The sequence below is a fragment of the Lagenorhynchus albirostris genome, chromosome 18, assembly GCF_949774975.1.
Source record: "Lagenorhynchus albirostris chromosome 18, mLagAlb1.1, whole genome shotgun sequence".
Lineage (NCBI taxonomy): Eukaryota > Metazoa > Chordata > Mammalia > Artiodactyla > Delphinidae > Lagenorhynchus > Lagenorhynchus albirostris.
The window spans coordinates 51,027,918-51,046,606 of record NC_083112.1 but is presented as its reverse complement, the minus strand read 5'-3'; the positions used below and the strand labels follow the sequence as shown (position 1 = coordinate 51,046,606).

The following is an 18,689-nucleotide window of genomic DNA, read 5'->3' as shown; positions in this document are numbered from 1 at the left end:
GAAAATTGAAATCGTATCAATTATCTTTTCCAACCACAATGCTATGGGACTAGATATCAATTACAGGAACAAATTTGTAAAACATACAAACACATGGAGGGTAAACAATACACTATTAAATAACCAAGAGATCACTAAAGAAATCAACGAAGATACCAGAAAATATCTAGAAACAAATGACAATGAAAACACAGCGACCCAAAACCTATAGGATGCAGCAAAAGCAGTTCTAAGAAGGGAGTTTATAGCAATACAATCCTACCTTAAGAAAAAAGAAACATCTCAAATAAACAACCTAACCGTACACTTAAACCAATTAGAGAAAGAAGAACAAAAAAAACCCAAAGATAGCAGAAGGAAAGAAGTCATAAAGATCAGATGAGAAATAAATGAAAGAGAAATGAGGGAAACAGTAGCAAAGATCAATAAAACTAAAAGCTGGTTCTTTGAGAAGACAAACAAAATTGATAACCTATTAGCCAGACTCATCAAGAAAAAAAAGGAGAAGACTCAAATCAACAGAATTAGAAATGAAAAAGGAGAAGTAACAACTGACACTGCAGAAATACAAAGGATCATGAGACATTACTACAAGCAACTATATGCCAATAAAATGGACAACCTGGAAGAAATGGACAAATTATTAGAAAAGCACAGCCTTCCGAGACTGAACCAGGAAGAAATAGAATATATAAACAGACCAGTCACAAGCACTGAAATTGAAACTGTGATTAAAAATCTTCCAACAAACAAAAGCCCAGGACCAGATGGCTTCACAGGCGAATTCTATCAAACATTTACAGAAGAGCTAACACCTATCCTTCTCAAACTCTTCCAAAATATAGCAGAGGGAGGAACACTCCCAAACTCATTCTATGAGGCCACCATCACCCTGATACCAAAACAACACAAAGATGTCACAAAGAAAGAAAACTACAGGTCAATATCACTGAGGAACATAGGTGCAAATATCCTCAACAAAATACTCGCAAATAGAACGCAACAGCACATTAAAAGGATCATACACCGTGATCAAGTGGGGTTTATTCCAGGAATGCAAGGATTCTTCAATACATGCAAATCAATCATGTGATACACCATATTAATAAACTGAAGAATAAAATCCATATGATCATGATCATCTCAATAGAGGGAGAAAAAGCTTTCAACAAAATTCAACACCCATTTATGATAAAAAGCCTCCAGAAAGTAGGCATGGAGGGAACTTACCTCAACATAATAAGGGCCATATATGACAAACTCACAGCCAACATCTCCTCAATGGTGAAAAACTGAAACCATTTCCACTAAGATCAGGAACAAGACAAGGTTGCCCACTCTCACCACTATTATTCAACATAGTTTTGGAAGTTTTAGCCACAGCAATCAGAGAAGAAAAAGAAATAAAAGGAATTCAAATCAGAAAAGAAGAAGTAAAGCAGTCACTGTTTGCAGATGACATGATACTATACATAGAGAATCCTAAAGATGCCACCAGAAAAGTACTAGAGCTAATCAATGAATTTGGTAAAGTAGCAGGATACAAAATTAATGCACACAAATCTCTTTCATTCCTATACACTAATGATGAAAAATCTGAAAGTGAAATTAAGGAAACACTCTCATTTAACATTGCAACAAAAAGAATAGAATACCTAGGAATAAACCTACCTAAGGAGACAAAAGACCTGTATGCAGAAAGCATAAGACACTGATGAAAGAAATTAAAGATGATACAAATAGATGGAGAGATATACCATGTTCATGGACTGGAAGAATGAACATTGTGAAAATGACTATACTACCAAAGCAATCTACAGATTCAATGCAATCCCTATCAAACTACCAATGGCATTTTTCAGACCTAGAACAAACCTAGAACAAAAAAATTTCACAATTTATATGGAAACACAAAAGACTGCGAATAGTCAAAGCAACCTTGAGAAAGAAAAACAGAGCTGGAGCAATCAGGCTCCCTGTTTTCAGACTATACTACAAAGCTACAGTAATCAACACAGTATGGTACCGGCACAAAAACAGAAATGTAAATCAATGGAACAGGATAGAAAGCCCAGAGATAAACCCATGCACCTATGGTCACCTAATTTTTGGTAAAGGAGGCAAGAATATACAATGGAGAAAAGACAGCCTCTTCAATAAGTGGTGCTGGGAAAACTGGACAGCTACATGTAAAAGAATGAAATTAGAACACTCCCTAACACCATACACAAAAATAAACTCAAAATGGATTAAAGACCTAAATGTAAGGCCAGACACTATCAAACTCTTAGAAGAAAACATAGGCAGAACACTTTATGACATAAATCACAGCAAGATCCTTTTTGACCCACCTCCTAGAGAAATGGAAATTAAAACAAAAATAAACAAATGGGACCTAATGAAACTTAAAAGCTTTTGCACAGCAAAGGAAACCATAAACAAGACCAAAAGACAACCCTCAGAATGGGAGAACATATTTGCCAATGAAGCAACTGACAAAGGATTAATCTCCAAAATTTACAAACAGCTCATGCAACTCAACATCAAAAATACAAACAACCCAATCAAAAATGGGCAGAAGACCTAAATAGACATCTCTCCTAAGAAGATATACAGATTGCCAACAAACACATGAAAGAATGCTCAACATCATTAATCATTAGAGAAATGCAAATCAAAACTACAATGAGTTATCATCTCACACCAGTCAGAATGGTCATGAACAAAAAATGTACAAACAATACATGCTGGAGAGGGTGTGGAGAAAAGGGAACCTCTTGCACTGTTGGTGGGAATGTAAATTGATACAGCCACTGTGAGAACAGTATGGAGGTTTGTCAAAAAAGTAAAAATAGGACTGCCATATGACCCAGCAATCCCACTAGGCATATACCCTGAGAAAATCATAATTCAAAAAGAGTCATGTACCACAATGTTCATTGCAGCTCTGTTTACAATAGCCAGGACATGGAAGCAACCTAAATGTCCATCGAGAGATTAATGGATAAAGAAGACGTGGCACATACATACAATGGAATATTACGCAGCCATAAAAAGAAATGAAATTGTGTTATTTGTAGTGAGGTGGATGGACCTAGAGTCAGTCATACAGAGTGAAGTAAGTCAGAAAGAGAAAAACATATACTGTATGCTAACACATATATATGGAATCAAAAAAAAATGGTCATGAAGAATCTATGGGCAGGATGGGAATAAAGACGCAGACCTACTAGAGAATGGACTTGAGGACATAGGGAGAGGGAAGGGTAAGCTGGGACAATGTGAGAGAGTGGCATGGACATGTATACACTACCCATTGTAAATCCTATAGCTAGTGGGAAGCAGCCGCATAGCACAGGGAGATCAGCCTGGTGTCTTGTCACCACCTAGAGGGGTGGGATAGGTATGGTGGGAGGGAGGGAGATGCAAGAGGGAATAGATATGGGAACATATGTATATGTATAGCTGATTCATTTTGTTATAAAGCAGAAACAAACACATCATTGTAAAGCAATTATACTCCAATAAAGATGTTAAAAAAAAAAGTCTGAAGGAAATCTGGAAAATAACTCTTGTTGAATCTAGATGGTAAGCTCATGGTTGCTTATCATCAAAACACCTCTCTCTGTTTTTATTTTTCTGCATTTCTAAAACATTTCATAATAAAAATAACAACAATCTTGTGCTCTACTCAAAATATGGTTTTAAAGAAAAACTGTATGATAGGAAACTCTGACAAGTAAGAATATTGAAAATATAAATGAACACCACAGCAATGCTAACCTCAATTTTATATAGATGCATATATATTTATGTGTGTGTGTGTATATATATATATATATATACATATATATACACACACACATATATATCCAATTAGAAAGGTGTCTTCACATTACCAGGACATAATTTTAATTGGTAGAGATAGCTAAGGACTGTCAAAAAGACTAAGTTAAGGATCAAAAATGAAGCTGTTCAGAGGAGAGTAACATAGCCTAGAGAAGGAAAGTAAGGGATAAGGACAGGAGACTCCTTTAAATTCTTGAAGCTGATCTATTCTCTGAGGCATCACAGGACTGAACTAAGGTGGGATGGGAGTAAATCAAACCAGATTTCAGCTCATTGCAATCCCTGAGAGCTAGTCAAGGCATATCACAAAAGTGAGAGTCGTATTGCTGGCTTCAGCGGTCCTGAATTATGCCTAACGTGTCAGAGGAACGATTCTTGCACTGGGTAGGAGACTGAACTAACTGACCTTAAATTTCCCTTCCAACCTTTCTTAACAGACACAGAATCGGGGCGGGGGATGTGAAATTTGGGTCTAAGAGAAAGGTGGTCGTATTTTCTGGGACTGTAGATACAACGAAAATTCCGACTGCAGGAGAAAATAGAATCAGCCATTTCTCTCCAGGAGGACTATAGCAGCACCATGACCGTCAGACAGCCCATCAACAAACACTGAGCAGCTACCCTATACCAGGCATAGTCCTAGGAGCAGGCAAAGAAAATAAGAAAATTTCAAAAGCACTGAGGTTCACGAATGCTTGTTTTCCATTTGCATCATGATTCACTGGCACAGTGTTCTCTTCAATATGCAAAAATCACTTCCGCCATCACATTTTGTCACATGGAGAATATTGCACTACCAAAGTCTAGCTCCTCTTCATGCCTACTAGATAAATGGAACTTAGCACAGGCAAAAATGCGAGGCCATGCAGGGGAAGCTGAAAGAGGAATGACCACAAGAATGCAGACTGGGGCCTCAAGACGTGGCCTTTGACTCTGTACTTGGAAGTAGCACAATGCACAGAGCAGAGGAGGCATCCAAGATTCAGGCTGGTTTCAGGAGCATGGTGACACTTGGCCACACTGCAGTTATTACACACAGGGCAGGAATTCCCTGTAGTAGGACTCTGTTAAAATGTATAACCTGAAGTATCTTGCTCTTTAATATCTGAGCTCCATCATCAAAACATTACCTAGTTATTCAAGACCCTAAGAGAGCATACTTGAAAAAGAGATCAGATTTGTGGTTACCAGAGGCAGGGGAATCAGGTGGATTGGAGGAAGGTGGGCAAAAGGTACAAACTTACTTTTTTGGGTTTTTTGCCCTTTAGACCAATTTATTTTATATCCATTTAAAATATCATTCAACAAAGGACAATAGAGTTATAAGATAAATAAGTTCTAGGGATGCAAAGTATAACATGATGACTATAGTTAACACTCCTGTATGATACATAGGAAAGTTGTTAAGAGAATAGGTCTTAAGAGTTCTCATCAAAAGGAGAATTTTTTTCTTTTCTTTTTATTGACATAAGGATGTTATATGAGATGATAGGTGGATATCAATTAAACCTATTGGGGTGATCATAATATATGTAAATCAAACGATCACACTGTACACCTTAAACATACACAGTGCTGTATGTCAGTTATTTCTCAATAAAATTGGGGGGAAAAAGCTGGCATATTTGAAAGGGAGATTGTGGGTGGTAGGGAAAGGACTGAGGTTTGAGGACAGGAGTAGCTAGCAGGCACTGGACCCCTGAGAAGGGGAGGAGGGAATAATGAGGAAGGGCAGAGCAACTTCTGGACGCCGCCTGGGGGCCTTGGTGGATGTTTTAGTTCAGAAATTAATAAAGAATAATCCCTTACAGAACTGCAGCAAGAGGTAGTCCCAACGAGCCCATCATACCTCTTTTTCTTTACAGGAGTAGTAGCAGAGTTGGAAGCTGGGGTGTTGGTGGCATTTGCACTGAACAAACCTCCAGGTTGCCTGTTTCATCACAAGAACAAACAATGATCACATTTCTGAAACTTTTCCACTCTACCCCACCTTTGAAAGGTCTTATAATCTACTCATATTCCCACCTGCTCTGAATCCATCACAAAATATTTCACTTGAGCATGAAAGAGCAACAAGAGAAAAAGTTCTTCCTTAGTTTACTATTTTACAAATTGCCAGGCTATCATACAAATAATTAAAACCGAAGGAATTGAATGAAGAAGTCATTCATTATATGACATGGTGTGTCTGAAACCCAGACCAATCAATTCCAATGTCCTATGGATTCCTACATATATTTTTTGATCCTGTATATGTTGTGACTAACAGAATCATATTGAAATTTTTTGCATTAAAAGCATTAGTTTAAGAAAACATTTAAAAATCACACCATTTTAAATCTCTATTTAGCATTTATTAATATATGCAGACCCTCAAAAAAAATGGAGGTCACTCAGGCCTTTTTCAACTACTGGAGGTGCAGTCCAGTGTGAAAATTACTTTATTTGTAAATACAAATTTAAAAACCAACTAAGTTTTCAAAAATCTACCTAGTTTGGTAGTTTATAACAACCATTGTTAGTACAGGGAAAAGGTATTTTGTCTACATAGATTGTTAGCAAAGCCATGATTTCATGACTAAGTTGTACTGTAGATACGATGGGTGTTTTGGGAGCAAGTGAAATGTGCAAGAAGAAAGAGTTGCCATAGGGATAGGGAAAAAATTAAAAGGTTCTAGATTTTAAAAAAAGAAAAGAAAAAAAAGAATGACTTAAGCTTTGGTGTTTGGTTAGAGGAGAAGTCCTTCTGTGTAAAAGTCCAGACAGAAAACGCTTGAAATTTTGTAGAGCATTTCAATATTTCTACTATTCAACTCTGCCAAAGCTATGGGGGCATGGCTGAACTACAATGAAACTTTGGTCTGAGGGCAGTATGTCCTGATTTTTCTTGAACACATAGGAAGAAATACACTTTATCCTTAAAATGTAATGTCAGTTAGAAAAGTACATACATCTTTGTCTCTTCTGGTGAGCGAAACGTGGACATGTTTCTGGTAAGAAAAAAAGAAGGCAAAGTTTGAACAGCAACAAAGAATGAATTCTTGCATCAATTTGCAATTGTCCATGAACTTAGAGTTATTATTATTAAAAGTTAACATTATTTGCGAGAAAGAAAAAGAAAGCATCAGTATTTGAATAAATTTGAAAAGTTGATCTCATGATTTTTTTACCTTTTGTGTATTAGATTCCAAAAGAAATTTTTTTTCTTTAGAAAATTCATTATCTTTTAAGCCCCGTGTTTTTGTTTGCTGGGTTCAGTAATTTTCTTTAACAATAGGAATGTAAAATTGACGTTTACATGTACTTCATAATCTTGCCACCAGGATAACTTAAACAGAAACATAAATGTGGTAAGAATGATGGCCTGAAGCAATGACTCTTGATTTTGAAGCCAGAAGTAAGACTTTATTTTTCTTTAACCATGAGCAGGAGTAAAGTTTTTATGCCAGAATTATTTGTGTGAAAAAAAAAATAGAGAATGGGGCTTCCCTGGTGGCACAGTGGTTGAGAATCTGCCTGCTAATGCAGGGGACACGGGTTCGAGCCCTGGTCTGGGAGGATCCCACATGCCGCGGAGCAACTAGGCCCGTGAGCCACAACTACTGAGCCTGCGCGTCTGGAGCCTGTGCTCCGCAACAGGAGAGGCGCGCGCACCGCAATGAAGAGTGGCCCCCGCTCGCCGCAACTAGAGAAAGCCCTTGCACAGAAACGAAGACCCAACACAGCAAAAATAAATTAATTAATTAATAAACTGCTACCCCCAACATCTAAAAAACAAACAAACAAAAAAATAGAGGATGAGAATTTACAGAAAGATATTAAGCAGGATTGAAGAATCCTACTTAATATCAAGTAAATAAGTAACGCTTAGAAAAATATTGTATTACTTGAGCCTTTCCCAAAGTTAGTAGATACTGTTACCTATTGGTTACTCGGTTATCCAGGGTATTGGCCTTATATGTTTTGGCAGCATCATTTCTGTCTGAGATCCTTTATAAAGAAATAAGACAAAAGTCTGGATGAACATTTAGATTATTAAACTCCTTTCAGATCTCGTTCTTGCTATAATCACTTCACAACAGAAACTTTCTCTGGTAAAAACAATTGCTTTTCAGGTGTTACATGTTAGAAAATTTTGCAATTAACAAAAAAGCTACTTACAACAAAATCTATTTATGAGGCTATTTTGATACAGTTTGCAACTTTTAAAGTTTATGTTTTTCAACTAGCCTTTCTGACTCATTTAAGCATTTAACTCATTAACTATTTCATATTCATTATTGTTTAATAATATATCTAGCCAATGACAGTACTTCCTATGTCGCTACAAGGAATCAATGGAAGACTTAAGCAATTTTTAAAAAATGTTTTGTGGCATAGACAATGCTATATGCTTGTCAAACTCTTTATTTTCCTTCTGAGCACACAGGAAGACCATATTTCCCAATCTTCATTACAATTAAGTTGGGACCATATGATTGCATTCTAAACTAAAGAACGTGGGCGGAAATATTATTCATGACTCGCAAACCCATCATAAAACCTCTTGTGTGATCCTCCTTGCTCTTTCTTCCCCTTCTGCTACGGCTTTGATGCCCATGGGTTGAAGATGGCAGCATTAAAACCTAGGAATGAACCTAGGTCCCTGAGTCATTCCATGGAACAGGGTCGTCCCCTAATTTTCCAGCCAATCCCTTTGGACTCTGAGGGGAGTAAGCAGTAATCTTCTGTCGGGCTAACCGACCAAGATTTGGAGGCAGGAGAAGGAACTTGTTACAAGAGTTGCTCTACCCTGGCAAACTTGTTTACACTGACTAACACATTTTGTTAATAGGCCCTGCGGACCATCAGAGGTTTTAAACCCTCTAAACTCAGGTCTCCACAAGGAGGGTAATTCTGGAAAAGGTGTGTTTGTCTGTCCTTTGGGTCATAAGACAAACTAGGAATCCTGTAGTCTGCATGCCAGTGGTGGAATCTCACAATTGCAACCCCTGTTCTGTCCCTTCCCGCCAGGAAGAACACACCAGATAGGAAAGCTCTTCCTGAGACGTGGGGCTGTCTTCTGGAGCACTCTGCAGGCTTGCACAAAGCTAGGATGTGGCAAAATCAGGCTCCAGAAAACAAAAGATCAGCAAGATTCTTCTGTTGATCCCATACTATGGGTCTACTATAACTTTCTCTAAACTTTCACTTTTATCATCCACTTTAGTACAGGGCTTTATAAACTGTTCCTGGGAAGAAGGACACTAACCTTGCCTTGTTCTAAAAAAAAAAAAACCATTCATGATAGAAAAATATGGCTTAATTGTCATAGCTTTAAAATGATTTCAATTCCTAGATGTCACTTTGACATGTGCAACTAAAACATTGGGTAAATAACCCTAATTGTTAAAATTCCACGAGTCAACCCCAAATAGTTTCTGTTTATGGTATGTAATGCCACAAACTGATGACTCTTGAATGTAAAAAGGAAGAAAGGTTGGAATCCTCCAGAGCTCCATATTCTCAATAGACTGCTCACAATACAGGTATTATCTTGTACAGAATGAATCCAAGTATTAAAAACTCATGATGAGGGCTTCCCTGGTGGCGCAGTGGTTGAGAGTCCGCCTACCGATGCAGGGGACACGGGTTCGTTCCCCGGTCCGGGAAGATCCCACATGCAGCGGAGTGGCTGGGCCCGTGAGCCATGGCTGCTGGGCCTGCGCGTCCGGAGCCTGTGCTCCACAACGGGAGAGGCCACGACAGTGAGAGGCCCATGTACCGCAAAACAAAAAAACAAAAAAACAAAAAAACAAAAAAAAAACTCATGATGATCTCTCAGGTGATCATTAGGCCAAAGACTATAAGTAAATTCCCTGTACTAATTGCTACTGAGCCTCTGATGTGTTTATAGTTAAAGAGCTCTGCAGTAAACCACTGTGAATACCATAAGATGTCAGGTAATCCTAAATCTTAAATGTTCTGTGGAAACTACTCAGCGTTTATAGCTGTCTGTGAGATCCTCATATAAGATAAAAATAATCTTGGGAAATTGCTACTCTGGTACAGGGAAAATGACAATCTGTCTAAAGAAAACAGCGTTAATTTCAAACACTTTCAAGGTTTAAATAAAGGAGAGTTCTGAGGTTACAATTAAATGAAGTTAATCAAAATTCTACTATGTTGATCTATGTGGGCAATACTGCATGTAATAATAAAAATAGCTACCTACTACTCTTTGCCACTCATCTTATACAATTTCCTCTACTCTTCAGAACATCCCTACAAGGTAGGTGTAGTTATTTTCGCTTTATAGATGAAGAAATGGAGTCTCAGAGAAGGTGTGTGGCTTTCTCTTGGCCACACAGCCGGGAAGTAGTCTATCTCCAAAGTCTTCCCAGTAGGCCCCAATGTCGTACACCTGGTTCTGTAGTGTAATTGTTCCAACACTCATGATCAACATGTCTTTCTCCAGTTGCTATTTTTCACCTCCACTATCTCTTTCACTCCACTAGGGGAATCAGTGTATAAACAATATTGGAGAGCTCTAAACCACCATTCCAATGCATTCATCAATTTCTTATTACTTAGGGAGATTAACTTTGTACTTCTCTTAGAAACTAATTTTCTGCCAAGTTGTGATATGAGATTAATAGGAGTCAGTCTCAGAGACAGGAAATACCTAAACAATATAACTAGCAGCAGGATCCAACCAAAGGAAAAGTAACACTTCCATAACCGAACACTAGAGGGCTCCTTAACCTAGGTTTTCCAAATTAGTCAAGAAACCACCTTCAGGGTTTGCCCCATAGTGTATGCATGTACACAATTATTAACTTATATTTCTTTAGAACACTTCATATTTTTACCAACAGATGTATATTTTAAAAGGGAACTCTTCAAATGTAAAGTCAGTACTTTTCTCCTAGTCATTTATTATATGCGTTAGTACTGAAATGGCACACATACACATCTGATACATTTGATCATCTAACTCCCAAAATTATTTCACCTCTTGCACTTGGAGTGGCCTGCATGATAGGAGTCTGACTCCTGTTATGAGGACTTGCCTTTCTTTACAGACTCCTGTGTTCTCTCCCTCAAATCTGTTCCCACACTTACAGAGATGTAGCTCACTCTTGGGAGACAGACACTACCTGCGGAAGGACCTGACCAGGATACTTCTTCCAAACATGCGCCGCTAAACCTCTGTGTAAATAAAGCAGGGAGTCTCTGGCCTCATTTTCTAGTTTACAAAATGCAGGTTTGGGCTAGGTTGGTGGCTCTGAATTTTGGCTGCACATCAGAATCACTTCCTAAGCTTTAAAAAATGTCCGAGTCCTACCTCAGACTAATTAAATTAGAATTTGGGGGATGACAGCTGGTGGGACCAAGTCATCAGCAGAGTTAAAAAGCTCTCTAGTTAATTCTGATTTGTCGATGAGGCTGAGAATGACTCAGTTAGCTTGCCTGTGAGGCCTGGTCTAGTGTATTGCTAAGTTCCAAGGCTCTATCTTGACTGGCCTGAGAAAAGCTTTCAGACACACAGCCTACAAACGCTTAGGTCTCCCACATATTCACCTTTCTTGAGACATAATTATCTCACTTGCAATTACATTCCTAGAAGTAGGGTTTCCGTCCTCAATTCACAGTGTAATAGGACAGCCTGCAAGGCGGAGGTGAATGGGCAGAGGTACTATGACTCCTCTCCCAAACTGATTTTTGAATTACAAGAGAGAAGTCACCTCCTTAGGGATACCAGGGCTAATCAGCTATTCGGGAGATTGACTTAAAAAGCTATGAAGAAGCTACCGTTGTTCCAAGGCTGCTGGTTTTCAAGGCTACCATGGAGCTGGGAAGAGGAATAGGTGAATAGGAAGCTTTAAAATGTGGCAATTCGTGCCGTTCTTACTGACAGCCAACTCTTTTTCTTGAATAGACACTTAGCAAATTGTTTCAAGCCTTTGGTTAATTTCCAGAGTTCGGAAAAAGTTGATTTTGACAGTTTTTTCCAGTGTTAATACTTTTCTGGAGGAGTGGATTTTTGGAGGTCCTTACTCTGCCGTTTGGAAGTACTTCTCTCTTATTTGCAGAGTTCTTTATAAACTCTGGATACAAGTGTGTGTGTGTGTGTGTTTTTTATCAGATCTATGATTTGCAAATATTTTCTCCTTGTCTTTGGTTTGATGTTTATCTCTTAACAGTATCTTTCAAAAAGTAGAGACTATTAATTTTGATGGATTTCAATAAAGCAAATAAATTATTTTTTTAAGAAAGCTATGAAGAGTGCAGAAGTGCATGCATTTGCTGTATTAATTGGCACAGGCATGGTGTGAATATAGAATCTATTAGATGCCATAGGTTTCAGCATATGTGCTTCAATTGTAGCGGGTTGCTTGTTTGTCTCCAAAAGCAGCACATCTTTAGCTACAGGGAGTGGCTTCAACTATAAATGGCCTCAGGTATTCACTATGTCTAGATTCCAAATAACATGTTAACTTTGTTCTTTACTTATGCCTAATAAGCACCTCTACCAAATATAAAATTAAAATGTGACTTGTAGCATTTACACTTCAACTTGAAGAGATATTCCTCAATTTTCTATATAGGGATGAGTCCTTCTTTTCCCTCTGTCTAAGACTGAGCCAATAACAGGCTCAGCCAATGACTCATTCCACAGCCATATGGTGACTCCACTGCCGAAAGAGTAGTTTCACTTTCTAAAGTAAAGAGCTAATGTCTTTATCCTAGAGCAGATCAAAACTACTGTATTATTAAAAGGTATAGTCTCTCCATAAGGTAATTATACAGAAACTGCTGTTTCTCTGCCTCTGGGATGGAAAGACCAAAGTTAGAACAAGAACTGGCTACTCACACACAAAAAAACTATATTCTCCATTTAAAGTTGAACAGACCACATGCAGTGCTCACCCCACCTATATTCAACCCGGTTTCTTCAGAATTTTTCCTATTGATCTACTGCTAGCAAGATTTTAGGAAAATGGCATATCAAGTCAAGATTTTGTGAGTTTTGAAGAAGAAGATAATTCAATCTTTATAGTCCTTCTGTCCCTGGAGATAAAATATCATGGTTCAAAACTTACTTTGGTAAACATTTAAATGTCTCATGCTTTACAAGAAACTGGATTTAACATATGTTATGCATTCCGCTTGCGTGGTTCAAAACACCTTACCTGTCCAAAGTGTCACCAGATCTGTGCCAACTGATTGTGGCTTTTGGCTCATCCCTCTCGTTTGTTTTCCTGTAGCAAAAAATAATTATAGAAAGATCAAATAAATTACAAAAAAATAGTTATAAAACATCATGGATTTGGTAAAATTTTGTCCTATTCGGGTAGGAGATGTACATGTTACAGACTTGGAGTACCGAAATCTTCCCAGGCTTTGACTTGGGTAGGATAAAATATAGCAAACCCTATTCTCCATGCTAATAAAAGAATTCTTCTCTAGGTCCAATTATTCTAATTACAATGTAACACATTCAAATTGGTGATAAGGATATGTAAAACAAGAAGCACACCATGCAAAATGGTTAATAACTAATATGTAGTGTTTTCAATGTTGTTGATTTTTAAGTAATAGGAACTCAGTCCCTTATAATCAGCTATATTTTGTTTGCGGAGTTTCAGCAGAGCCATAAGCCAACACAACAGCTATGTACAAGTTGCTTCATTAAAAGTTCAGCACCGTGGACAGGGTTGAGAGAAAAGACCTTGCTGGCAGAAAAGAGGGAGGGAGAGAGAAGAAAAAAAGGAAAAGAGAGAAACAGGAGACACTGGAAAGAAATGAAAAGAAGACAGTGGGGGAATAGAGAAAGGATGGATGGGAAGGATAGGAGAAGAGAGGGGAGACCGGGAGAAGAAGGGAGAGAAGAGACAGAGGCAGAGAGTTAAGACGGACAGATAAGTAGAAAAAAAAAGGGAGTGGGGGAGAAGACAAAAAAATAAGGGAAATGAAGATAGAAGGCCCAATAGTAGGAACGATGATCACCAAAGCAGTGGAGCTATCTTGATCAGACTGATCAATCAGCAAAAAAAAAAAAAAAAGCCTGTTTAATGCTTTATATAACCTTGTGATACAGGGAAAGCAAGCTCTTTGGAGAATTATACCATGATTTACAGTTTGCATTTCAAAGCATCACCTGAAGCTGACAGACCAAACATATTGAATCAGAAAAAGTACTAAAACAGTATATTATTTAACATGTAATTTTTAACTTGATATAGTATATCTTTATTAAGCAAATATTTGGAGGTAAACGATATACTGTGCTGATGACTGTGAGCGAGGAAGTCGAGAATGAATTATCTGTAACCCCTACACACACAGAGCTAGAGGGACAGATCAGACATACGTCCAAGTGCAACAAGTGGTCAGTGTCGTAGAAAAGGTTCAGGTCAAGTGCAAGGAAGTTTGAAGCTGAGAAAGCTTATTTGTGGAGGTGGGGATCACAGAAGGCTTTCGGGATGAGGTGCAGGTCAAGGTGGATCTTGGAGGATAAACAGACATGAACAAACAGAGGTAGAAGGAATAGTGTCGGTTAAAGCAAGAATAAGGTTAAAAAATGCCTAATGCAATTCCCCGCATTTTTAAAGAAATGCAGAGTGAAATCATAGTGTGGTTCACCAGCAGGTGTGATACATGAGTGCAGGTAGGTGCTGCAGGGCCATCTGACCCCCTTCCAGAAAACAGCCCCTTTTACAGATGTTATTGTTGTATATCTCATTAGTAGCTTTATTCTTCCAGGCACTTATCACCACATGACATATTATATTGTGTTTGTTTATTTTCAGTCTCTCCCTCCTCCACCTTCAACTAGGAAGCAAGTTCTATGAACGCGGGGATTTTGTTTTGGCCCCAGACTTTAGAATAGGGACTGGCTCACATAGTGCATCTCCACAGGTACTATTTTTGCTTCTGCCTCATGTGACATGTTTTAATGATCGGGCAGAGGAAGGACAGTAAAATGTCCTAGTTTGTGCACACTATGAAGCTTGTTTTCTAGGCTGATGAGACTATTATTTATTTTCCTTTTCCTTTATTTTCAGTCTCTGCTCGTGTGGAACTCTTGGACATATCATTGCTTCTGCTGGAAGCGCCTCTTAACGACCACGTCCTCAGTGAGGTCTCCCACTCATTCAGGCAAAGTTAGCCACTCCCTCTGCTCCTTCCCATAGCACCGGCACACACTTCCACAAGCACTTTCCATGGTAAATTTGAGTATTTGTGCTTATGTATGCATCTTTTTCCATGAAATGTGAGTTCCTTAAGGTCAAGGGCTGGTGTCTTATGCATCTTTGTGTTCCCAGCACCTGGCACAATGTCAGCACACACTGGTGCTCCAACGTGGTATTGGGTGAACATCAAAGTGGACACAGCCTCTTCCAAAGGGTAGAAAAGTGTCACATGGGCATCCATGTGAGCAAATGCGAGGAGATAAATAACCTACACTACCTTTTAGGAAGATGTCATTTGAGACGCAAGTCAAGGGGTCAAAGGGGAAACGTCTCAGGCTTGCAGATTTTTGTTACTTAGGATAAAAGCTCGATGTGCTTTAGCCAAAATGCTGTCCAGTAACAGGAAGGGTTCAGGTAACCAACAGAGTTTAAAATATAAAGTAAGCATAGACGGCATTAAGGTCCCGTTATTCTGAAACACACTAAGAGCACGAAGCTTAGTCTGCCTGGTCACACTTCACAACAAGTATGTTTGTTCTTTAATAGTTGCAGAGAAAGGCAAATAAAATGGAGGGGGCATTTTTCACTGGTGTCTGGATTCAGATGATTAGGTTCCCTTTGTTTGGTGAGTTGAGGGCCAACAGAGAACAAGGATGTAAGCTTCGAAATCATGACGACCAAGGAGAGGGCATGGAGAGAGCCTGCCCAATCACAGAACAGTCAATTGGATGAGCCAAGGCTGGAAACCCAAAAACCAATCAGATACTTTGTGTAGAGGGGGGTAAACTCAGGACCCTGAGAACACATCAAAATTATGAACAATTGTTAAATGGTTCAGAAAAATTCACAGATAAAAATTCCAAAATAGACATATTCAAAGTGTCTACTTGACTTTTTAAAGTCCCCACCATGAAAGACAATCACTAAGTATGTCTTGGTGGAAGACACTGGCTACTGGACCAGATAAAACTTGTGTCTGAGAAATAGTTAAATTCTTCTGATGGGTGTGGGTGTTTGTATGTGTGTGACTATAAATGTACTTTAGTAAGAATATTATCTATTTATTTCATCAATATTAGATTATTTACACCATTGTGCTTACGAGTTTTGTTTGAATTTTCCTACTAATTTGCATTTGTCAGTCTATTTGCCATTGAGTATCATTTAGTGGTTTTCCACAAGCCTAGGAGTTTTTGAAAAGAAATGCACTGCCCCATAAAGCAAGTGAACTTAGCTGTTGTTCTGCTTTTAGGGTTCCTTTCTCTAAGGCTCAGAAATATCCTATGTTTCTGTGGCGGCCCCTTCCCTTTCCTGTCAGGAGGGCCACCTTGGTAGGGTAGGCAGTGGATTGATTATTCTACACCTCCAAGCCGTATTCTGGAAGCATAAAGCTGGAAAAGCACAGTTTGCCCTGTAAACACCCCTGATGACATCACAGATTCTCCTTCATGTGCCCAGGATGTCAGGGAAAGCCTGAGGCTAGCTACAAATATTCAGCCTGTCTTGAACAAGTCTACTCTCAAAAATGACTGTCTTTGTGTTTCTGCTAATGAATAACTCATCTGAAACACCCACCTGTCTGAGGCATCATGGGAGTTACGTCTATGGCGTACCACCCTACCATAATTTTCATATCTGCAGAGAAAGAACAAAATCAAGTCACATGAGAAGTTATCACAGTATTTAGTAAGCATTAAATAAGGCAGACATGAAAGAGCTCACAATGTTTGGCAAGGTTAATTCATTTTACTTCGGGTGTAAAAACGCAACTATGCATTTATTTTAACCAGCCACCACCTGAAAGAGCATGGTGAAAAGAAAAAAGTTTGTCACTACAAACAATCATTATTCCAATTTACCCCATGAGATTTCCATGTGATTCAACAATGGCATGAGTGTTTGTTATTTGGCTTTTTGGTTTTAGGTTTTCTTCAGCAGTGTGGGAACATGAGGCCATCTACTTTGCATATATTAGAAAAGTCCTTTTCTGCAGGAAGGCAAACTTTTTTTCAAACATGTTTTAAATTTAATTAAGCCCAGGCTAGAGGATCTTTGGTGGGGCCATTGGAGGACTCTGGGAGGGCTCATGACAAAGACTGCTTCCCAGACCTTCTGCTGTCACTGTCCTTGTTCCCAGGGTGAGCCACAGCTGCCCCCCACCTCTGCAGGAGACCAACACTAGCAGGGTCTGGATGTTCTGGTCAGGTGTAGGCCTGAGCCTCTGAAATGGGAGAGCTGACGTCAGGACACTGGTACAACAGAGACCTCCCGGCCCCTCATAATATCAATTGGCGAGAGTTCTCCCAGAGATCTCCATCTCAACGCTAAGACTCAGCTCCACTCAATGACCACCAAGCTCCAGTGCTGGACATCCCATGCCAAACAACGAGCAAGACAGGAACACAACCCCACCTATTAGCAGAAAGGCTGCCTAAATCATAATAAGTTCACAGACACCAAAAAACATACCACCAGATGTGGTCCTGTCCACCAGAAAGAAAAGATCCAGCCTCATCCATCAGAATACAGGCAACCATCCCCTGCACCACAAAGCCTACACAACACATTGAACCAAACTTACCCACTGGGGGCAGAGACCAAAAACAACAGGAACTAGGAACATGCAGCCTGTGAAATGGAGACCCTAAACACAGTAAGTTAAGCAAAATGAGAAGACAGAGAAATATGCAGCAGATGAAGGAGAAAGGTAAAAACCCACCAGACCAAACAAATGAAGACGAAATAGGCAATCTACAAGAAAAAGAATTCATAATAATGACAGTAAAGATGATCCAAAATCTTGGAAATAGAATGGACAAAATACAACAAATATTTAACAAGGACCTAGAAGAACTAAAGAGCAAACAAAAAATGACAAACAACACAATAAATGAAAGTTAAAATTCTCTAGAAGGAATCAATAGCAGAATAAATGAGGCAGAAGAACGGATAAGTGACCTGGAAGATAAAATAGTGGAAATAACTACTGCAGAGAAGAATAAAGAAAAAAGAATGAAAAGAATTGAGGATAGTCTCAGAGACCTCTGGGACAACATTAAATGCACCAATGTTCGAATTATAGGGGTCCCAGAAGAAGAGAAAAAGAAAGGGTCTGAGAAAATATTTGAAGAGATTATAGTTGAAAACTTCCCTAATATGGGAAAGGAAATAGTTAATCAAGTCCAGGAAGTGCAGAGTCCCATATAGGATAAATCCTAGGAGAAAGCCACCAAGACACATATTAATCAAACTATCAAAAATTAAACACAAAGAAAAAATATTAAAGGCAGAAAGGGTAAAGCAACAAATAACATAAAAGGGAATCCCCATAAGGTTAACAGCTGATCTTCCAGCAGAAACTCTGCAACCCAGAAGGGTGTGGCAGGACATATTTAAAGTGATGAAAGGGAAAAACCTACAACCAAGTTTACTCTACCCAGTAGGATCTCATTCAGATTCGATGGAGAAATTAAAACCTTTACAGACAAGCAAAAGCAAGAGAGCTCAGCACCACCAAACCAGCTTTACAAATGCTAAAGGAACTTCTCTAGGCATGAAACACAAGAGAAGGAAAAGACCTACAATAAGAAACCCAAAACAATTATGAAAATGGTAATAGGAATATACATATTGATAATTACCTTAAATGTAAATGGATAA

The 18,689-nt window shown here is 38.7% G+C and overlaps 1 protein-coding gene across 1 annotated transcript in view; it reads right to left on the bottom strand.

Annotated features, from left to right (window-relative positions):
- The window catches only part of SCEL (sciellin), a 126,979-nt gene that overhangs the window by 88,788 nt on the left and 19,502 nt on the right, over positions 1 to 18,689 (bottom strand). Inside the window, exons 3-6 of the mRNA XM_060129148.1 lie at positions 13,026 to 13,094; positions 7,771 to 7,839; positions 6,801 to 6,839; positions 5,699 to 5,779 (exon numbers count right to left, since the gene is read on the bottom strand). Coding sequence (XP_059985131.1) covers positions 5,699 to 5,779; positions 6,801 to 6,839; positions 7,771 to 7,839; positions 13,026 to 13,094 — 258 coding nt within the window. The remainder of the gene's footprint in view (positions 1 to 5,698; positions 5,780 to 6,800; positions 6,840 to 7,770; positions 7,840 to 13,025; positions 13,095 to 18,689) is intronic.